Genomic DNA, 23,251 nt, shown 5'->3' on the forward strand with positions numbered 1-23,251 from the left:
GTCCCAGGGCTCATGAACATTCAGAACACCTGAACAAGCCAAGCCTCTGGGAATCATTTGATTTTAATTTTCAAATCCTTTGTGGTTAAGTACATCTCAGTAGTGTATTCAAACGGAATACACTATGTTTAAAAAGACAGTGAGAAAAGATTGTTTAGGTCCTGTTTAGTTTTGTTTTCCTGTTAATTCATTGACATATGCAATCTCTGATTGACACTGAATCCAGGTACTTCCTCATGCAGTTTGAATGGATATGAAAAATCAAGACCCTTCCTGGCTGACAATCAATCAGACTCTGTCCCTACCCCCAGCCCACCATTTCCCCCATCCAAGCCCTGGCACTCAGAGCAGCCTTGTGCAAATCTGAGCTCCCTCCAGCCCAGGCTGCACCTGCAGCTTTCAGCTCCTTGGCTCCCACTCCCACCTGCTTTCCTTGCAGAAGGAGCTGCTCAAGACACAGAGGGATGTTCATTTCTTGTCAGCCAACAAAGCCAAGGGAAGGCACAACTCCATCAAATGCCAAAGTCATTCCTCTGCTGGATATTAAATCCACTTTGCACAGCAGACAGTCTCAGAGCAATGGAAAACACCTTCTGTGCCCAGCACAGATCCCAAGGTCTCCCCACGCCCTCCCTGCCCTGATTCTGCCCAGATTTGCTCTTTGCACACACGAGTCACAGGCTGAAGTCAGGAGCTCCCTCCATGCCCAGAGGGAGGAAAAGAGAAAGGGTATGAAGAGCTCTCCTGTGCAGAGCCAAGGTCCAAATGCAGCCCCTGCAGTGGGAACCACAACTCATCAGGTTTGTGTCCTTTGGGCTCAGGGCCTGGTGACACTCAGAGGCACAGAAAGGTTTCTTGCCAGCAAATAGAAGATGAACATTTGAACAGTTTAAGAACCATCACAGCTCTTCTCTCAGCTGCTCTCTGTGATGTCCCAGCAGCTTCTGACATGTCCACCATCCCCAAGGGATTTCTTACAGGAACAGTTTTAGACAGAGACATAAGCAAAGGTAATTCTGTGATACATATAAACACAATTAGGATGTTTATATGTAATGTGGACTTGTATATGTAATATCTGAAGTTCAAATATATACCACTAATGTGGTATATATTTGAACTTCAGAAAGACTGTCCACTAGCTGAAGCTCAAAGCATGAAACCAGTCATTTCAGAGGAACTTGAATGACCAGACAGCATCTGGATGAGAAAATCTGGGAGTGATGGAAAGGACATAGATCCAGTTGCTCTAAATGAAGAGATATTCTTAGACATGGACATTTAAAAAGGAGAGCAAGAAACACATGAAGTAGGTGGGGTCATTAAATATTAGAGTGAATGTCAGTGGCAAAGGTAGAGGGGAAGACGAGTATTTCTTCTCCTGCCATCAGTAGGAGAATCCAGTAAATCCAGGAAATTCCTGTTCCTGATGGGAAAAGTATGCTGTTTCTTAAAAGTACTCAAGTGACCCAGATAATAAAGATTTGCTTGTATATTATGAAACTAACAGGTATTAAAACCTGTGCCCCTTTCCAGGAAGACATCAGCTGTGTGCCCATTACAGGCAGTGCCACTTGTGCCCTGAGGTGCCCAGCTGGGATTGGATCTCTCTGAGAGCACCTGAGGGAGAGCAGAGCACCTTGCAAGCTGCAGGTCCCTGCCAGCCCCGCAGGGCTCCTGTGCCATCAACATCTGCTCTGCTCCAGTCTGAAACAGGGCCCAGCATGGTGCTGGGATCATCAGAGAGCTGAGGTGTGTGCTGGAATTCAATGGCCTCCCCATCCCGCAGCAGCCCTGCATTTCCCTGCTGCAGCCTTGGTCTCCAGCCCAGCCATGGAGGCTCTTTGGGCTCTGGAGTGTTGCTGCAGCCCCCGAGGGCAGCTGAGCTCTGCCTTTGGCACAGTCAGGCCTGGCCAGCGCAGGCCATGCTCAGCAATTGCTTGTGTGTGCCTGGCCTTGCTGTCAGCCCCGGCAGCGGCTGCGTGGCCCCTTTGTGGCCCTGTGCTGGCCCAGCCATGGTGGCCCAGCCCCTGTGCAGGCCCAGCCCAGGCCAGGAGCATTGCGGCTGGGAACGGCCCCTGTGCCGTGGTGCCCACAGCAGCCTTGGGGCTCTGTGCCCCATGGCCTCCCTGCTGGGCAGCCTCTGCCAGCTCCTGCAGAGCCCGTGGCACCTGTGGGGCTGCACAGACAGCCCTGCCCCGGGCTCTGCCGGCCTCTGGGCCAGCAGAGAGGCAGCCAGGGCTGGCCATGGCCGGGAACAGGCCCTGAGCCCCGCAGGAGGATGGAGCTGGGCCACAGCCAAACTCAGCCCAGGCCAAAGCTGGGCTCAGCAGCCAGGGCTGCCAACGAATGGGCACAGAGGCTGGCACTGACAAATGTCCTGGGCCCCCTCCCTGCTCTGTCCATGCCACCAAGGGCACAGAGCAGCCTCCTCTCTGGGCCACTTGCCTGTTTGCAATGCCTTGCACAGGCGCTGGCCCTGCCCCACAAGGCCTGGCCTGAGTCCTGCCCCTGCACGCTCAGCCAGGCTGAGATGGACACTGATAGTTTCTGGGCCAGGCTCTCTGAGGCCAGCCCAGCTCCCTGCAAGCTCTGCCAGCTGCCCTGAGCTCTGGGCAGCACCAAGGGCCTCTCTGAGCCCAGCCCAGCCCAGCCGGCTCTGGCCCCACAGCTCTGCTCAGGCCAGGCTGCTCTGGGCACTGGCCCCACGGCCTCAGCCCCTGCCAAGGGCACAGCAGCAGCTGCAGCTGCCACAGGACTCAGCCCCAGCCATGGGGGAAGGTGCTTGGCCAAGGCCAAAGGAGGCTCCCTGGCTGCCCTGCTCCCCTGGGGCTGAGGTGCTGAGAGCTCTGCAGCCCCTGCTGCCATCCCATCTGCCCAGGGCAGCACAAGAGCCCCGGCCTTGGGGCCCTCAAGAGCTGCTCCTGCTCCAGGCCCAGGGCCCATGCCAAAGCTGGGGCAGCAGCCACAAAGCTGTGCCCATTTCTGTTCATTGCGGCTCTGATGGGGATGGATCCTCAGCCATTTGGTGTTTGCTAATGAATTTTATTTCTCCAGAGGACTCTTTCTTGAGCTCTTCAGTTGAGGAATTCAGTGAAAAAGGATCATAAACATGTGTTCGAAACACCTGAAGAAGAACAGCCCCGAGGAATAATTGAAGTTTTCAATTCTTCTGTGAATAATTAGACAAATTTCACAAGTGTTTTCAATGTGAATCTGATGTATTGAAAAAAAAAAGGAAGAGAACTGTTTTATCCAGTATCCTTTTCCTTTTTCTAGTTTGGTATATTCAATGTCCAGTTGTTATTGACTCTCAGCACCTCCTAATGCTGTTTGAAGATATATAAAAATCAAGACCCCTTATGGCTGAAAATCAATAACACTGTCCCCACCCCCTCTCCACCATTTCTCTCATCCAACGCCTGGAACTCCAATAGATCAGGAATGGTGTGGCCAGCAGGAGCAGGCAGTGAATCTTTCCCTGTTCTCAGAACTGGTTGGGCAGCACCTCGAGTGCTGTGTCCAGTTCTGGGCCCCCAATTTAGGAAGGACATGGAGAGGCTGGAGCGTGTCCAGAGAAGGGCAACAAGGCTGGGGAGGGGTCTGAAACACAAGTCCTGTGAGGAGTGGCTGAGGGAGCTGGGGTTGTTTATCCTGGAGAAGAGGAGGCTCAGGGGAGACCTCATCACTCTCTACAACTCCCTGACAGGAGGGTGCAGCCAGGTGGGGGTCAGGCTCTTTTGCCAGGGAACAGTGACAGGTCAAGAGAACACAGCCTTCAGTGGCACCAGGGGATATTTAGGATGGAACATGAGGAAATATTCTTTCAAATATTTGAAAGGATTGATTGCGCATCGGAATGGGCTGCCCAGGGAGGTGGGTGAGTCCCCATCCCTGGCAGTGTTTGAGGAAAGACTGGATGTGGCACTCAGTGCCATGGTCTGGGTGACAAGGTGGTGTTGGGTGCCAGGTTGGACTTGATGCTCTCCAAGGTCTTTTCCAGCCTGGTTGATTCTCTGATGATTGTGACACTGCAGGGCCTGGGGAAGCAAGGGGCCACTGTGACACTAAGCAAGGGGCCTGGTGGCACCAAGAGGACCATGGTGACACTGTGTACGACATGGCAGCACAGAGCCAAGGGGCCCTGGTGACACTGTGGGGCTGAATGGAAGCCAGGAGTCCACGGTGACAGTCTGGGTCCTGGTGGCACCACAGAGGCCACTGTGACACTGCAGGGCCTTGTGGAACCATGCAGAGCATTGTGACAGAGCAGGACCTGGTGTCACGATGGGGCCATTGTGACACTGCAGAGCCCCATGGAACCAAGGGGCCAGGGCTGCTCCTCAGGGACTCCTGGAATGAAGGAAACATGTTTGACACTGTGGGGGCCCTTGGGACCAAGAGGCCATTGTGCCACTGTGGAACCAAGGAGAGCATTGCTGCACTGCCAGACCTCATGGAACCAAGGATCCATTGTGACACTGCAGGGCCTTGGGGACCACGGCACCATTGTGACACTGCAGGGCCCAAGGATCCAAGGGACTTGGTGACTCCAAGGGGTCCCATGGAACCAAAGGGACATTGTGACACTGGGAGGCCTCATGGAATCATGGAGACCATTGTGACACACTGGGAACACATGGAACCATGGTGACATCAAGTTGTCTGGGAGTGTGCATCTGCTGGAGGGTAGGAGGGCTCTGCACAGGGCCCTGGACAGGCTGGATCCAGGGCCCAAATCCAACAAGGTGAGGTTTAACAAGTCCCAGTGCCGGGTCCTGCACTTTGGCCACAACAACCCCTGCAGCACTACAGGCATGGGACAGAGTGGCTGGAGAGCAGCCAGGCAGAAAGGGACCTGCAGGGACGGATGGACAGCAGGCTGGACATGAGCCAGCAGTGTGCCCAGGTGGCCAAGAAGGCCAATGGCTCCTGGCCTGGATCAGGAATGGTGTGGCCAGCAGGAGTAGGGCAGGGATTCTTCCCCTGTGCTGGGCACTGGTTGGGCAGCACCTCGAGTGCTGTGTCCAGTTCTGGGCCCCCCAATTTAGGAAGGACCTGGAGGGGCTGGAGCGTGTCCAGAGAAGGGCAACAAGGCTGGGGAGGGGTCTGGAGCACAAGACCTGTGAGGAGCGGCTGAGAGAGCTGGGGTTGTTTATCCTGGAGAAGAGGAGGCTCAGGGGGGAAAAGGCAGTGTTAGGGCACAGGTTGGACTTGATGATCTCCAAGGTCTTTTCCAGCCTTGCTCATGCTGGGATTCTCTGAAACCACCCATGGAGCAGTTGCAGAATGAGCCCTGGGCCTCCTCTTCAGAAGGAGGGAACAGGGGTGGGCAATAGAAGAAATTTGTATCAGGAAAGAGTAAAGAAAGCAAAGGTGAAGCCAAGGAAATGCTCAGGGCAGTTTGGGGGTGGCTGCCAGGCAGCCCTGGCTCTGAGCAACAGCGTCTGCAGTGGCACAGGAAACTCCCAGCTGATGGGAACAAACTTTCTGGCTGAGTGCAGAGGCCAGGACAAAGCTGAGTGGTTTCCCTGGTGTCCTGCAGGCCTTGCTGGCCCCAGGGGCTGATGGCATTTGTGCTCCCTCAGCTTCATGTCCCCACAGCAACAGCATGGGGGTGCTGCCCCTGCTGTGTGCAATGCAAACAGGGGCTGCTGAGGCAGTGCTGCCGTGCCTGTGCCTGCAAGGATGGGGCACCTGTGTGAGCTGGGGGAGAGGCCAGGGCTGCAGAGGGGGGATGTTGTTGGCAGCTGCATGAGGACGCTCTGGGACGCTGCCCTGGGCTGTGCAGCGCACTGGGCATGGATCAGCCCCTGCTCTGCTGCTCCTTCCCGTCTGCCCCAGGGCCCTTGCAGAGCCCCAGCCATGCTGTTTGCCCCCAGCCTGCCCACGGCCAGCCTGGGGCTGCTGACGGGGGTTTCTGTGCTGAGCCTTGGCCTGGCCGTGTTCTTGAGACAGCCTGGGCAAGGAGCCTGGAGCCCCCAGGGCCTGGCCTGAGGCGGCAGCGCTGCCCCAGCAGTGCCCATGGCCTGTCCCTGCTGCAGCCCCGGCACTGCCACCCCCAGGGCTGTGCCCGGCCCCGAGAGCACTCAGGCCCTGCAGCAACACCAGGGCCACCAGGGCAGCGGGGCAGGGCCACGGCAGCAGCACTGGCAACACCAAGTGCTGCTGCTGCTGCTGCTGGGCACAGCTGCTGGGCCAGCACTGATCTGCCCCAGCTCTGCACACAGACATTGCTGCTGCAGCTCCCGAGAAGGCAACAAAAGGGCATCCATGCAGAAAACTTTGCTGGGAGATCCTTTAGTTCCTTTAAAGCCACCGAGAGCTCGTTGATACTGTCTGGTACCACAGGGAAGGTGGAGAGAAACAAAATGAAAAATGGCACAAAGAATGACATTACTTTGCAGACAATATGAAAAAAGTAAAGCAAAGGAAAAGAACTTCCAAAAATGAAACCAAGAAGAAGTATCAAATATGAATTTTATTTCAAGTGATTTAAAGAAATTGGCCAGATGTTTAATGTTTGCGAAACCATCCAGTCATCAGTCTCCACACTGCAGCCTTGAGCTCCTGGTTCCTCAGGCTGTAGATGAGGGGGTTCAGGGCTGGAGGCACCACTGAGTACAGAACTGACAGGGCCAGATCCAGGGATGGGGAGGGGATGGAGGGGGGCTTCAGGTAGGCAAATATGGCAGTGCTGAGGAACAGGGAGAGCACGGCCAGGTGAGGGAGGCAGGTGGAAAAGGCTTTGTGCTGTCCCTGCTCAGAGGGGATCCTCAGCACAGCCCTGAAGATCTGCACATAGGAGAAAACAATGAACACAAAAGAACCAAGTGCTACACAGGCATTAACAGCAAGAAGCCCCAATTCCCTGAGGTTTGAGTGTGAGCAGGAGAGCTTGAGAATCTGTGGGATTTCACAGAAGAACTGGCCCAGGGCATTGCCATGGCACAGGGGCAGGGAAAATGTATTGGCCATATGCATGAGAGCATTGAGAAAGGCACTGGCCCAGGCAGCTGCTGCCATGTGGGCACAAGCTCTGCTGCCCAGGAGGGTCCCATAGTGCAGGGGTTTGCAGATGGACACGTAGCGGTCGTAGCACATGATGGTCAGGAGGAAATACTCTGCTGAGATGAAAAAGGCAAAAAAAAAGAGCTGTGCAGCACATCCAGTGTAGGAGATGTTGCTGGTGTCCCAGAGGGAATTGTGCATGGCTTTGGGGACAGTGGTGCAGATGGAGCCCAGGTCAGCGAGGGCCAGGTTGAGCAGGAAGAAGAACATGGGCGTGTGCAGGTGGTGGCCGCAGGCTACGGCGCTGATGATGAGGCCGTTGCCCAGGAGGGCAGCCAGGGAGATGCCCAGCAAGAGGCAGAAGTGCAGGAGCTGCAGCTGCCGCGTGTCTGCCAATGCCAGCAGCAGGAAGTGCCTGATGGAGCTGCTGTTGGACATTTTCTGGGGCTGCACATTGGCACCTGTTCATGGAGAAAGGACAATGACAAGTTAGGAGAGGCTGCTTGAAGCCAAACCTGGGCCATTCCCTGTAGACTGTCCCTACATTAGGGACACACCGCCCTTCTAGCTTCTGTGGGAAAGCCTTTGGCTGCAATCAGAGCACAATCACACTCCCCAGGTACCCTGGGATGAACCAGACCCTGCCCAGAGCAGAGGGATCCCTGAGTGTCTCACCCTCTCTCAAGGTCTCTGGGCAAGGTCTCAGCACCCCCTTGTGCCAAGGACACTCACGGCTCCCTGGGCAAACCCAGCAGCATTTCCTCAGCTGTGGCAGCTCTGCCCTTCCCCGTGGGACATCCAGGGAACTCCCAGAGGCTCTGGCACAGATTTGCACCCAGGAGGGCAGCTCAGAGCCTGGCAGGGCACAGCAAGGAGATCCCTGGCTGTGCCCATGATGGGATCTCAGGGAGGGGCTCAGCTCATTCCCCTTTCCCATGGACTGCTTTGCCCACAGCCCCACAGGTGCCAGGCAAGCTTGGACACCCCATTCCCATGGACAGCCCTGCCTGGCAGGAATGCCAAGGGCAGTGCCTGACTCAGCTGCTGCAGATGCCAGAGCCTCCCTGAGAGCAGCAGATAACAGTGCCAATGTCAGGGCAGTGCAGAAGCAAGAGCAGATGTTGTGGTGCTGTGCCTGAGAGGGCAGGGCAGAGACAGCCGGGCACTCAGGACAGTGTTCCCGTGCCCAGCTGTGCCCGGCACCTCCCACACACCAACAGTGCCCTCCTGCCCCAGCCCTGCTCTCTTCAGCCCCCTCTGCTTCCCTGAGCATCTCCCTGGGCCTGGACATTCCCTCCTGAGAGGAGCCTTGTCCCTGCCAGCGCTCACAGAGCCCATGCCAGCCTGTGTGCCCTGGCTGGGGCCCTACAGAAACCTGCCTGTGTGCAGGGCCCTGGCTGGGGCAGGCTCTGTGTGCAGCTGGGCAAGGGCAGCTCAGGAGAGCCCTGCTGGGCCCTGCAAAGGTGATGCTGCTGCTGTGCAGGGCTGAGGAGTGGCTGAGGGCCCTTTGGGAGGCTCCCAGCAGAGAGACTGACCACCCAAAGTTACAGTTCTGGACTCTCTGTAAATGTTCAAACATTCCTTTGGTGATCCTGTGTGTCCCTTTCAATTTAGAATGTTTTGGGATTCTGGGATAACAATTCCTGTTCTGCTTCTCTTATCCCCCTGCTGTCTATAATCCAAAGAGAAAAAAAAAACCCTTGCAACAGTGTTAGAACAGTAAAGTAAAAACCAGACATTAATTGGAAGCTTCCAGGTGTCCCAATGGGGATGGGGCACACTCGGTCCCTGATTTCAACAATTTATTAAGGTTGATTAATTAGGATATTTAACAGGAACATCCAATAGGAGATTCAGTTGCCCTGGTTACAGGGCCATTGTGTTACACACTCCCTGCTCAACCTGTTGGAATAGGTCCAAAGGCTTCTTTGCCAAAAATTTTTGTTATGACTGCTCACATTCTGGTCAATTAAAAAAATGGTTTTGTAGGTTTTCTTCCTGATAATAAGACAGTATTTCAGGAAGGTATTTAGACAGTGAGCTTATTGTTCTAAAATCTAAGAGAAAGGTTAGGAAACGTACTAGAGTTAATTATTATAATTATATAAGTATGTAATATTAGTTTATTATAGTTAATTAGGAATTTAGTAGTGTTAAGTAAGGATTGTAGATTTATAACTATATAATAGTAAGTTACAGAGCTATGAATATATGAAAAATATGTAAAATGCAAAAATCTTTTCGTCATCACCCCAACTTTCCCATCCTTCTCCAAGAACGAAATTTAAAACACTCTCAGGAAAGCTCCTGATCTTTCCAGCAATCCCAGGCTTACCTTCTTTGGGAAGTGCCCTCCGCAGCTGTGCCCAGGCTGGTCTGGAGCTGGGAGCAGCCCTGCCCCACCCAGCCCCTCTCAGCAGCAGCCCCTGCCCTGCTCAGGGCGGCTCCTTCCCCCCAGAGCTTCTCCCCAGGGCTGGGAGCAGCTGCCAGGGCTGGCTGAGAGCTGTCCCTGGCAGGCAGCAGAGTCCCTGCCCCAGCACAGCGCCCTGGGCTGCAGGACCCTGCTCTGCAGGACAGCCCTGGGCACCCCTGGCTGCAGCCCCGGCTGCTCAGCCCTGCAGCAGAGCCTGGCAACAGGAGCTGCCTTGGGCTGTGCCTGGGCTGGGGCAGCAGGGAAAGCCAGCCCTGCCCTAGGGCCACAGCCCTGCCCTGGAGCAGCCCTGAGTGTCCTCCTGAAAGGTCCTAAAAGCTCTGGGCTGTGCCAGCTCCAGGGGATCCCTGCAGGAACTGCGGCTTCTCTTCCCACAGCCAGGGAATGACTGCATCAAACCTGGGATGATTTCTGCTCTAGTGAGCCCTGAGTGAGCTCTGCCCTGTGCTCCCAGCCCAGGCTGACTTTAACCCCTCTGTGCCTCTGTGCTGTGCCCAGGGTGGCTGCAGGCAGTGCCCCAGCCCTGCTGGGCTGTGCACAGGAGCTGCTCCTGCCCAGAGCTGTCTCTCTGCAGCGCTGCCCTTGCCAGGAGCCGCCTCTGTGCCAGCAGCCTCTCTGCAGGTTTTTCAAAGGACTTTGGGTTTGGCTTTTGCCTTGGAGTCTCTGAGAGGTTTGTGCAATCATGGCCCCAATTATCTGCTTTAACGAGTCCCTGGAGAGCTTTGTACTGACACTCAGTGGGGCTCATTAATGCCTTGAGATACTCAAGGTTTTTAAGGTACTTTGGATTTTTCTTTCCACACCGAGTCTCTGAGAGGTTTTGGGTCATCCTGGCCTCCAATTGTCTCCTCCAAGGAGTCCATGAGTAGCCTGTGTTGGGGATGGACCTCAGTGGGACCCATTCATGCCTTGAGATACTTTGGGTTTTGTCGTGGTGAGGGAAACTTGGACACTCAATATGAGTGTTTAGCAAGCTTCGTTTATTGAAGAGAGCATCAGACTTTTATGCACAACAAGCAATAAGCTCATACATATTCTGCAAGCTAAGCAATCTATTGGCTATAATACGATATCAGCTCTTCCTCATACCTTAGGGGTTACATCTTTCTTTTCTCATGTCTCTCTCACTGCTTGTTACTGTACTACAGCCATGCTCAAAGACACAGTGTTTTGCAGGTGCAGGGACCCAGATTAGCTGCATCCTCCCGATTCTTGGTCCAGAATGTGGCCCTTGTCACGTAGCCATTCCTCCACACCTTATTCTCTTCCCCTCTGATTTTCCCACACCCTCCCCAGGCCCTGCTCCAGAGTAGTGTTGGCCATGCCACCCTGGACTCTCCTTTCCAAGATGGTGATGGCCGCGCCACTTGGAACCTGTTCTGCCGCTCTTCACCTTCTCTTCCCGGCCCTGATCTCGCCTCTGGCTCCACCTCTGGAGGCTGTGACCACTCCATCACAGGACACATCTGTTCCAGGGAAGATGGAACCAGAAACCCCACTGCAGAAACCTCCTTTTGTTTACTCCCCCAGAATGGTGATGCCCATAACCCTCCTAGCAGAGCCCCAGACAACTTGCTGCAGTTACGCAGCACAAACATCAGGGCTTCCACTCCTTCTCCCGAGAGGATCTCCCACTTCATTGCCTCTGCCAGCACCATAGAGCCCCTCCAAAGCCAGGCCAGTCCATCAAACAGTTTGGGACCTGTGTTTCAGCATCGAGAGCCTCCTTTGAATGCGGCCACTGCCATCCGGACTCCCCAGAGAAACTTTGTGTTCAACCAAATTGTGCCTGTGCCAGTGCCCACCGCCATGGATTGCAGCGGCAGGCACCTCCAGCACGCCATGGCAAACTGCACTCAACAAAGTTTGACACCCAGAGCTCCCAAGCACAGCTGGTGGAGGAGGAGAAATCATCACCAAGCCTGCTCCAGACAGCAAATTAGTGTAACTGTGCAAGTTTTCTGTAGAAACCCTAACACTTCCCTTTTTATTCCCCTTTCCTGGTAAATATATTTTCAGTTGTATTTAGATCATTTTAATTTTAAGCGAGTTCTAGATCATGTTTATATCACAAAAGATATGTTTGTTTGATTAACCTTTTCCAACTCCCCAGTCTTCATTAAAAAGGAGTAGCTTGATTTAATAGTACTAATTTAACTCATGTAAGCTATTAAATACCAGAATTATTATTTCATTTGTTAATGTTAATTTAGTTTTTACAGACTATTATTATCTCTTTTCATTTTAATATATACATAAATGTAAATAGTTCTCAACTAATATTACAAGAAGTTAATATGACACAAACAGTCCTAACTCCCATTACTCATGTTAAGTTTTTAAATCCCTTTATTTTAGTTAATTGGAAAAATCAAGTTTCCAGAATAGACTCTTTATACCCTATTATCCTTTATGCAAGGAACCCCCAGAAAAACAATATCTCATGATAAATGTGTAAGTCTAATTGATGCTTGATTTTTCACTGGTTTAAAAAGTTTTTTTACAAATGATGAGTTTCATTTTGTGTTTTTATAAATTATGTGTTTTACTTTCGTACTTGATGTTGCAAATGACAATTTTTGTTAGCAGAAAAGTAACAGAAGTTTTAATTAGAGTGAAAAGCAAGTGAAAAGAAGGTGTGCGTAAGCTGTTTGATTGTAAGTCAAGAAGTGATAGTATAGAATACTTGAAAGATGTTTAAAGGGAAGAGAAAAAGGGGAAAGAGGAAAAAAGGAAAAAGAGAAAGTAAGAGAGTGAGCAAAAAAGAGAAGGACTAATTTACTAAGAATAAGGGTATTAAGTTGAGAGCAAAGAAATGAAAGAAAAGGCTTTAGTTAAGTGTTACTTTAATTATTACATTAAGCTTACTTTCTTACCTATACCTTTTAATCTTCTCGTGTGTACCCCCTTCATGTTTAGTCTTTTCATTAAGATTGTTTATTGTCTCAAGTTTAGCTAAAATTATCAGTTTTATAATTGTTATTGTCATGTTAATAGTGTTTTACTGTTCATTATTATGTCCCTGGGAATCCCTTTATGAGTTGTCATAATCCCTCTGTAAGTTACCCCATAAGTATTAACTAATTTAAGGGCTATAACTTAAATTATTCCCCTGTTTCTAAAAGAAAGAAAAAGGGGGAGGTATGGGGTTCCCCCGCCCCAGGAGGTGGGGATTCTACCCAGACAGAGAGCATCAGGCGAGGGGTGTGATTTAAAGAAGATTCCACCCCTCCATCCTGTGGGCTGTGACCCCGGAAGCCCAGGAAGAAACACTCCACTCCATTTTGTCAAATAAGGAATGGCCCCAGAATGTTCTTCTTTTCCTGTACTCCCATTAGTTCAAATTCTACTGCAATGTCCCTGCCTTAGTTTTTTCCATTGATTTTTTTTTCCTTAGTTTTTTCCTTGATCCACCCCTTTGCAGTCCCCTGCTCCTCCTGCTATTGGACCCCAACCCTAAACTCCACCCCTACCCTGTCATGTAAAATCCATGAACCTCCGCCCCTCGTTTCTTGTCTGGCACAGTAAAGGATCCTGGGTTTTGCTAAACCCAGACCCGTCCTGTTGCCTTCCTGTCCCTGTTGGTCACCGGTGGCTGCCTGAAGTCTGAGACTCCGGGGCCTGGGGGAGTTGTTACACCACAGGCCCCTGGGCTGAACACAGGCCTTTCTCCATTGGAATCAAAACTCACCACTCCAGTGTCCTGATGTCAGTTTGCAGGAGGCGCTTGGCACTGCCAGGGCAGCCTGAGTTGAAGGTGGTGGCAGGTTGCCTCTGGGAGACACCCTGCGCTGTTCGGGATTTCAGGAGGCAGCACCCACTCGGGGTCACAGGCCCCTGGACATGAACACTGGTGGAGGAAAGATCCAATGTTAAAAGCATCACCCAGGCAATGCTCTTTTGACAAGTTCTGCCCTGAGCTTTCCTTAAGAAGATCTGAAACATTCAATGTCACCAGCAAAGGCTCCTGCAATGGCTGCAGGCCAGCAGAGCAGGGCTGTCAGCTGTGAAACAAGTGCTGCCACAAGCAGCAGCTCCCCCAGGGCAGCAAATCAAGAGCTGGGAAGGAGCTGATCTGACAGCCAAACCTCCTTAGCTCCTTCTGAAAGAGCAGGAACAGTTCCTCATTCCAATGTGGTGGAATGCTGGGCACCACAGCTCCAGGTGAGGACTGGACACAAGTTTGCTCCCACTGAGTGCTGATGGTTTCTGCAGGAGCTCTGGGCCCCTGTGCTTGCCAGGCACAATGAGGAGAGAAGGAGCCGAGTGCACTGATGTGGAAAAAGGATATGTAAAAAGTTTTTAGAGCCTAATAGAAGGCCCACACAGTATGAATCTGTATATAAATCTTGAGACAAGAAATGCTCACTTAAAAATGCCATGGAATAGGACAGATATTGTTGAGAGAGAAATGGAGCTAGAAAAAAATTTCAAAAGATGGCCTTGCAAATAAGACTTTGGAAAAATAAAGCTATTGTCACCCTGAGTTTTTAAGATTTTCTAAGCCTTCTGATGTTGACATTCTTGTAGTGAATTTTCTCACACACTTTCTGTAAATAACTTATTGTTTTGCATTCCTTTATAGAGGAGGAGAGAGTTGATGGACTGTTGGTTTAACCAGTGGCATTGGAGAGGTGCCACTGTCACCCTCCAATCCACTGTCACTTTTGGAAAACTATAAATGTTGGAGTCAGAAAATAAACGGCCCTTTTTTCCTCTTTCACCTTGAGAACGGTGTGAGCGTGTGTTCCTTTGTGTCCTATAGTGACATTTGGTGACCCTGACGTGTGTATTGCAGCAGATTGCGGTGAGGTTTTCCCCCCCCTCTCTTTGGTGCTTTGCCTGCGGTTCTTGGGGTAATGGCGAGCGCTGTGGGTTTTGAGGAGGATCTCCTCCTTTTGGATCTTTGGAGGGGGGTCCTGGAGTGGTTTCTGTTTCCTGGGATGACTTTGAGAGGTTGTTTCTGTGGGCCCGGGAGCGAGGGTTTCTTTCGGGTCCTGAGAGGGTGTTCTCCAGGGAGGAGTGGTCTTGTGTGGGGACCCGCCTCATGGAGGCCCTTTTTGACGATTGCACGCTAGATGCGGGACCGCTGTTGGTGCAGTGGAAGAGATGTGTGGAGCTTTGGGAGGGGTCTGGCTCTTGTACCCCTCGGAGTTCCCAGGGAAGCTCTTCTGCCTCGGACGTGGAGGAGGGGGAGTTTGAATTTTTGTCCGATGTGGAGTCCCCCTCCCCGCCTCCGGACGGTGTGCTGGGGGGCGGAGCCCCGTGGCTTTCTGCGGGCTCTGTGAATTCGGCGGGCCGTCCTCGTCCTGCTTCGCCCGGCATGGGCGGTGGGGTGGGGGACGGGTTGCCTTTTCTTTGTGCCTTTCCGGTTCTTGAGGGCCAGCCTCCGCCTCGGCTTGAGTCTGGTTCGGTGACGACCTGGTGTCCGAATTGCGGGGTTTCCACGAAGTTCCCCCTGGACACGGCGGGGGCGGGGTCGCCCACCTCCGGGCCGGGCTCATTGGCGGGGGGGGTGACTTCGCCCGTCCCTGGTCCTGCGCAGCCTGCTGGGCATGCGCAGTCGGTGGAAGCACCCGGGGGCGGGATGTCACCTGCCCCTGGGCCAGCGCAGCCCGCTGAGCGTGTGCAGTCGGTGGACGCAGCCGGGGGCGGGGCGTCGGTCGGCGTTCTGTCCGGTCCCGCTCCGGTGGGTGGGCAGCCCACCCCCCTCTGCTCGGTGGGGGCGGTACCGGCTGGGCGGTCTTGTGATTTGGGACGGACCCTCATAGGGGGCTTGCCGGGCTCCCTAGTGCCATCCCGCAGCGACTCAGCTGCGCGGGCTGCGTCTGTCTCGGCGTCCCGTCCCTCCCCTGTGTTGGGGGCCGGGGGCCCCGCGCCGGTCTCGTCCCGGCCCGCGCCGGATTTGCGGGCCGGGACGGTACCTGTGTCCGCCGGGGCGCCCCCTGCTGGAGCTGTAACGCGACAGGGCGCTGGGGTGTTTACCTTTAGCGCACCTGTTGACACGGCCAGCGGGAGGCCAGTGGGTGCCTGGGGCCACGGCACTTCCTCGTCGAATTTGTGGACGCTTCCTGCCTGTCAGGTGACCGTGCGTCCCAGGCATCCCGAACGTTTTTGGCGAGAGGCGAAAACCAAGACTGACGAGATGAATGAGCCTGTTTCCTCGCGGCACCTGCAGGGTCGCGGGGCGGGCTCCGTTGGCTCTGCCGGTGCTGCGGGGGGCCCAGGGCCGAGTGGTGTTGGCCTGGCTCCCAGGCGACTTTCGTCTTTTGCCCCTGTTGGGCCTGAGGACCAGGGAGCGTCAGGTGCGGTGGCTTTGCCAGGGGATCCTCAGGTTTTCCCTGTGCTCAGGGGTGTTGCTCATAACACCTATGAACCCCTTTCATATAAGCTAGAGAAGGAGCTCCGTGAGGCAGTTGCTCAGCATGGTTTGGGGTCCGCTGAGGTTATGCGGACTCTCCGGAGGGTTGATTCAGACAGGCTGACGCCTTACGATCTCCGTCGTGTGGCACGTTCTCTTTTTGACCCTGTGCAGTATGGTGTCTTTGAAACCAAGTGGGCTCGGTTGGCGGCCCACGCGGTGTCGCGGAATGCTGCACTGGGTCCGCAGGACCCCAGGCGTGGGGTTGTCGCTGACATGCTGCTGGGAACAGGGCTTTATGAGAATGTTCAAGGGCAGGTTGGATTTGATCCCCTTGTGCTTGAACAGTGCCACTCACTGGGCATGGCTGCGATTGTTCAGACCCTGGAAATGGCTGCTCCGAGGCCGCCGTTCCCGACCATTGTCCAGGGGGATGACGAGCCTTTCATGACGTTTGCGGAAAGGCTGATTGCATCCGTGGAGAGGCAGGTGCCTGATCCTGTGGCAAGGAGCGTTACGATTACGAACCTTGTCAAGTGCAATTGCAATGCTGCTTGTAGGAAAGTCATAGTGGCTCTGCCTGGTGATCCTACTGTCTCTGAGATGGCGGAGGCCTGTGCAGACATCGTCCCCCAGGATCGGAAGTTGGCTGCCGTGGCTGCCGCTGTGCAGCCGGTTTGGACGGCGCCGCAGGGCAAGCGGCCGCAGCGGGGGATTGCACAGGCTGGCAAGAAGCAGGGGAAGAAAGCGCAGAAGGTGAAGTTCCCCATGTTCTTGTGTGGTCGGTGTGGTAGGCCAAATCATATGTCTGATGTGTGCAAGGCGACTGTTCATGCTAATGGCCAAGCTTTGCCAGGCTCGGGAAACGGCAAGCGGAGCGCGCAGGGGAGACGCGTGCGGACACAAGCTTCTCTCCAGACCCCGGTGCCGATGGAGGTCTCCTTTGCCGGCTTGCAGCCAGCACCCGTGGATCAGCAGGAGTGGATGTCTGCACCGCAGCAACAGTTGTGTTAGAGTCTTCTCAGATATGCAAGGTTCCCCTGGATGCCTTTGGTCCCTTGGGTGGGGGCATGAGTGCTCTCCTTATGGGGAGGTCTAGTGCCACCCTTCAGGGCATCATTGTGCACCTGGGGCTCATCGATGCGGATTTCACGGGGCAGATTTGTGCCATGGTCTCCACACCCACCCCCCCGTCACGATCCCGAAAGGGACACGGCTTGCTCAACTTGTGCCTTTCAAGTCCTCTGTTTGCAGGTCGGCTGATCAGTCGCGTGGAGCTGGCGGTTTTGGCTCCACTGGGCCACCTCAAGTTCACTGGACTGCTGTCCTGACCAAGGACCGTCCCGAGATGCTGTGCACCCTGTCTGTTCCTGGTGCGATGCCGCCAGAAGTCCGCGTTCGTGGGCTTCTCGACAGCGGTGCTGACGTCACGGTTCTCTCCCTTGTGACCTGGCCCTCAGAGTGGCCCTTGGATCTGGTGGGGACATCTGTCGCTGGCCTGGGAGGGACGGCGCAATGTTATGTGAGCCAACGGCCTGTGTTGGTCACGAACCCAGAGGGACAGACGGCCTGGGTCAGGCCTCATGTTACTTCTACTCCTGCCAGCCTTTGGGGGAGGGATGTTCTGTCTGCTTGGGGGGTGCGCATTGGGACGGATTTTTGATGGGGGCCACTGCAGTGAAGGGCGCAGAGTGTCCGACGCCTCCTATACGGTGGCTGGTTGACAAACCTGTATGGGAAAAGCAGTGGCCCCTCCCTGAAGAGAAGTTGAATGCCCTTCGGAATCTGGTGCAGGAGCAGTTGGACCAGGGTCATCTGGAGCCTTCCACCAGCCCCTGGAACACCCCTGTCTTCTGCATCAAAAAGAAGTCTGGGAAATGGAGGTTGTTGCAAGACCTCCGAAAGGTTAATGCCGTGATGGAAAGCATGGGAACATTGCAGGCGGGCATGCCATCGCCTACCATGCTTCCTGCAGACTGGCCAGTCCTCATTGTGGATCTGAAGGATTGTTTCTTTACAATTCCTTTGCATCCCGATGACAGACCGAAGTTTGCCTTCTCAGTGCCAGCAATTAACGAGGCTGAGCCTGCACAGAGGTATCAATGGAGGACATTGCCTCAGGGCATGCGCAATTCTCCGGCCATATGCCAGTGGTATGTGGCCCGTGCCTTGTCTGGAGTTCGCAGGCAGTTTCCTGATGCACGTCTGTATCATTATATGGACGACATTTTGGTGGCTGCGTCCACCCAGGACGAACTGCTGAGGATTCAGCCTCGGTTGCTTGATGCTTTGCATGCTCAGGGACTGCAGGTGGCTCCGGAGAAGGTCCAACAGCAACCACCTTGGAAGTATTTGGGGGTCAAAATTCTGGAACGGACGATCCGTCACCAGGAGGTGCAATTTGTGCATCCTGTGAGGACACTGAATGATGTTCAGAAATTGGTGGGTGTCATCACTTGGTTGCGTCCGTATTTGGGAGTAACCGATGCGCAGCTGTCTCCTCTGTATGATTTGTTGAAAGGAGACGCTGATCTAAAATCACCTCGCACACTGACCCCTGAGGCGCATAAGGCGTTGGAGGTGGTTCAGCGAGCTGTTTCGGCTTGCCAAGTTTATCGCATTGATCCCTCCGTTGATGTCACTGTGTTCGTCACCACTCCAGATTCGTATCCCACAGGTATCATTGGTCAGTGGAGTGACAATTGGTCTGATTCCTTGCACATTTTGGAATGGGTTTTCCTGCCCCATCAGCCGCAGAAGACGGCAACTGCGTTGTTTGAATTGATCGCTCGCTTGATAATCAAATGCCGGCAACGGTGTTTGCAATTGATGGGTGCGGATCCCGCAAAGATCATACTCCCGGTGCAACGGGAGGATTTTGATTGGAGCTTTGCAAACAGTGTGTCCCTGCAGAGTGCTCTGGAAAATTTCTCCGGGCAGATCACTTATCATCTGCCCAGCCATAGGCTACTGCATATGGCAAAATCCACAAAAATCTCTTTGCGGCCCAAAAATAGCCAGGAACCCGTGCAAGGACCCACTGTCTTCACTGATGGTTCAGGGAGGACTGGGAAGGCCATTGGTACCTGGAGGGACGGATCTGAGTGGCAGGTTCTGGAAGGCCACGAGGATGGGTCAGCCCAGTTGGTTGAACTGAGGGCTGCTGTCATGGCATTTGAAAGATTCTCCCAGGAGCCTTTCAACTTGGTCACGGATTCCGCCTATGTGGCTGATATCGCACAGCGGTTGGGTCACTCGGTCTTGAAGGAGGTCAGTAATCCTGCCTTGTTTCACTTACTGAAGACCTTGTGGTGTGCCATTCAGGCCCGGGTTCATCCATTCTATGTTCTGCATGTGAGGAGTCACACCACTTTGCCGGGCTTTATAGTGGAAGGTAACGCGAGGGCTGACAAGCTGGCTAACCCAGCATGGGTAGCGCCTCAGCCTGATACACTTGCGCAGGCCAAGGCATCGCATGGGTTTTTCCACCAAAACGCACATACCCTGCAGAAGCAGTTTCAGCTGACGCCAACTGAGGCTCGTGACATTGTTGAGTCATGTGATGACTGCCATGCACTTGCCCCGCCTTTGCCGGCAGGGGTGAACCCCAGAGGCCTTAGGGCCTTGGAGCTTTGGCAGATCGATGTCACCCTGGTTGCCGAGTTTGGTCGGTTCAAGCATGTGCATGTCACTGTGGACACGTTCTCCTCTGCGATGTGGGCTTCGGCTCACACTGGGGAGAAGGCCCGCGATGTCCTTGCCCACTGGAGGCAGGCCTTTGCCATTTTGGGCATACCTTCTGCGGTGAAAACCGACAATGGTCCTGCTTACGCATCGCAAAAGGTGCGGCAGTTCCTGCGGTTGTGGGGTGTTTCGCACAAGTTTGGGATCCCTCATTCCCCGACTGGTCAAGCTATTGTAGAACGCGCTCATGGTACTCTGAAGCGGGTTCTTCAAAAACAAAAACGGGGAATGCAGGGTGAAACCCCGCACAGTCGGTTGGCAAAAGCTTTGTACACAATCAATCATCTCACTGTGCCACAGAACTCAAATAACCCTGTCATTTTGAATCACCATCTCTCGTTGCAGGCTGCGGACGAGGCACATCAGCCTCGAGCGAAGGTTCGGGTGCGGAATTTAGTCACCAAACAGTGGGAAGGTCCCTACGACCTTATCGCTTCGGGGCGCGGGTATGCTTGTGTATCCACAGATACTGGGGTACGCTGGGTACCTTCGAAATGTGTTCGCCCTGACCTGCGACCGCAGAGGCAGAATCCAGCCGATGAGCAAGACGGAGACCGTGACCAACCTGAAAGGGATCAAGCGGGCGGATCATTGAGTGATGACTCAGATGCAGATGACGGGAGTGATCGCTCTGATGATTCGTCCGCAAGTGGACACTGAGCATTGTTCATGTTTTCCTTTTTACATTGTTCATTTTCTTTTCTTTTTCTTTTTAAATGGAAAAAGGGTGAGATGTCACCCTGAGTTTTTAAGATTTTCTAAGCCTTCTGATGTTGACATTCTTGTAGTGAATTTTCTCACACACTTTCTGTAAATAACTTATTGTTTTGCATTCCTTTATAGAGGAGGAGAGAGTTGATGGACTGTTGGTTTAACCAGTGGCATTGGAGAGGTGCCACTGTCACCCTCCAATCCACTGTCACTTTTGGAAAACTATAAATGTTGGAGTCAGAAAATAAACTGCCCTTTTTTCCTCTTTCACCTTGAGAACGGTGTGAGCGTGTGTTCCTTTGTGTCCTATAGCGACAAGCTATGAAAGATGCATTGTAGTGGGACCCACAAGGGGTAGTTTGAAATAATTGGCTTTAAGGCATCTACAACATGGCGTGGAAAAAAGCAGATAGACCAAGAAACACTTAAAAGGTATTATAATTAGGAAATAGTCAGCTTCTGATTGTGATGGTGTGAATTATAAGATCTGTATTGTCTCACCCTTTTCATGAGACTGAAAATGGAATAAAAGTTTTTAAAACACCTCTCAGTTGTCCCATTTCTAGGTCCAGAAAAGAGTATTATCCAACACACTGACACACCTTTGCCTCGAGCATAACCCAGCCTGCACCAAACACACTGAAAGTTTTCCCCTTTGGCCCGTGCCTTGAAACATCAGGTCTGGTGTTTGACAGCTCAGGTTGGTTTGGTGTCAAGGAGTTTCCCTCAGAAATACTGGGTTTGTCTTCCTCTGTGCCTTTCCCTCAGCAGCCTTGGGCATGCTCCTATGTGAAGCCATCTGTCTCACACAGTTTGAAACAATTTAAAACAGGACATTGTGCAATAAGTCATCTCCGCTATAGTGTTCTAACAATCCCTTTCCAGCAATAGAAAATTATTACTAATAGATGAAAGTGGAAAAACCCCAACAGTTTATTAACAAACAGAATCCCCCCATGACACGCGTTCCAAGAAGGCGCCGGGTTCTCTCTCGGGAAGAACAGGAGCTGTCACGGAGCAGTTCCAGCAGCTGATGGAAGCTCGGTGGTTCGTACGGCGTCGGCTTTCTCCCATGGCAGAGCTCCCTGGAACGGTCAGGGCAGGGGAAGCAGCTGGGCTGGAGCCCCTCGCTGTCTTTTCTCCCCGGCGTGGCTCAGCTCACAGACTCTCGGGCTGGGAGCGGGGCCGCTCCGCTTCTGCCGGCACCATGTCCCTGGGCTTGGACAAACAGTTTTCTGCCAGGAGAGCCCTGCACACTGCTCCACTGATCCCTCATAAAGGCCCAAACCAACTCCAAACACGGTCTGCAGCAGCTTTTCACAAAGGGCTGCAGAAATCCAGGACAGCTGCAAGTGAGTGTCAGAAGGCTCTTGTCTTGTTCCTGACAGCAGAATTCTTGATGATCTTATGCAATTTAATTCAGATGTAACGTGAGAGCTGGGGTTTTTTTGTTAAAATATTTCATGATGAGTAACAAGCCTTGGGAGCATGAGGTACAGGACTGACATGCGAAAGCATGAGCATATCCTCCAAAGTGGCCAGTTTAATTGTCCATTTTATTATTCTTGTATTTACTCCACACTAATAAGGAAAACCAAGCTTTGCTTGGAGGCAGAACAGGCATGGGATACACTACAGTCCCTCGCAGGCTCACCAGGGCTGGCAGTGACAAAGCAGGCAGTCTGCTTCATTGTGAACCACTACAGAGCCACATCCCAATCTGGTTTAAGCAGCGTGGTATTATTAAGAGCTCCTTTTCTGCATGAGATACACAAAGGAGATCCCAAATGGTTTTCATGCAGGCATGCAGTAAAGAACTGGTCCTGCTATCCTAATGAAGGATGGCTTTGGCAATTACACTCTTCCCATTCATCTTTTGATGCAGACACTTCAGGTTTTCCCCCACACCCCTGCAGGGCTGGCAGTCACTGTTTCCCATTTCCTGTTCTTCCCTAGAGATGGTGCAGTGGCTGCTTTGAAACAGAAAGCCCTGAGATCTGGACAGCTCGAAGGAGCATGAAATGCTAATTAAGTGCTCATATTGGTAATACCCAGGTCTGCACTTCCCAGTCCTCTGAAGCAGCAGCAGGAGGACCATGCATCATTCCTCTTGGTGGATGTTCATGTTTCTGATGTGCAAGAGCAATGGCTTTGAGGAGGGACAAAAATGCCCCTATTCAAGCAGTGGGTGTGCAAGGAAATGTGAAGTTTCACAGCCTTTTCTAGGATATTTCAGAACGATCTAAGAGAATATTGTGGCATGGAGTAGGTCCCTAATTTTGTCTCCAGAGAAATCCCCAAAGGGCACATTCACTCTGCTGCTGATGGCAACCCCATAAGCTCATGGACCCGTTTTCCCTGCAATGTGCCACCCTGCCTGGGCTTTATTAGGCCAGGACTAGACCCAGAGCAAAGCAAACACATGCAGCCAGGTGACATCAGAAGCTGGCAACCAAGAGTACAGTTTGCACTGGGGCCAGAAGTGTTTTTCCCTAAGACAAAGCAAATTGAAATGTGAAATTTAATACTTCAAGTGATTATGAAAGGAAACTGCAGAATAATCTCTGGAAGGGCAGCATTGTCAATGATCATGCAGCCCACCAAGAGCTGGAGCTGAATCCAGAATTGCTTCTTCCAGCTGTGCAGGAATTCATTACACTGGCAAGCACTGGCCCATGGGAACAAATGATGCCCTAGCTCTGGGCTGAATGGCACCCAGGCTGCAGTACAGATTGGAGGAACCCTTGTCACTTGTTATTGGCCTTCCAGTGCACTCATCCTTCTGCAAACAAGGTGCAAACAACACAGCTGGACTGCTGTCCCGGGTAAATATACATACAGGTGACTTTTCTAAAGCAGTGCATCATTTCCCAGTGAAATACATGACCTCTTCTTACCTATGAAATTGTGATTGAAGACACCTGTGAGCCAGATCTGTGGGAGACTGCAAAGGAGCAAAGCTTTGGGATTTGGGCACACTTCTCTTTGTTTCT

The 23,251-nt window shown here is 52.8% G+C and overlaps 1 protein-coding gene across 1 annotated transcript; it reads right to left on the reverse strand.

Annotated features, from left to right (window-relative positions):
- Positions 1-6,516: 6,516 nt before the first annotated feature.
- LOC143692724 (olfactory receptor 14J1-like) lies at positions 6,517-7,449 on the reverse strand. Its single transcript, XM_077172967.1, has one exon. The coding sequence runs from the start codon at positions 7,447-7,449 to the stop codon at positions 6,517-6,519; it is 933 nt and encodes a 310-aa protein (XP_077029082.1).
- Positions 7,450-23,251: the final 15,802 nt, after the last annotated feature.

The sequence above is a fragment of the Agelaius phoeniceus genome (genome assembly GCF_051311805.1).
Source record: "Agelaius phoeniceus isolate bAgePho1 chromosome W unlocalized genomic scaffold, bAgePho1.hap1 SUPER_W_unloc_2, whole genome shotgun sequence".
Lineage (NCBI taxonomy): Eukaryota > Metazoa > Chordata > Aves > Passeriformes > Icteridae > Agelaius > Agelaius phoeniceus.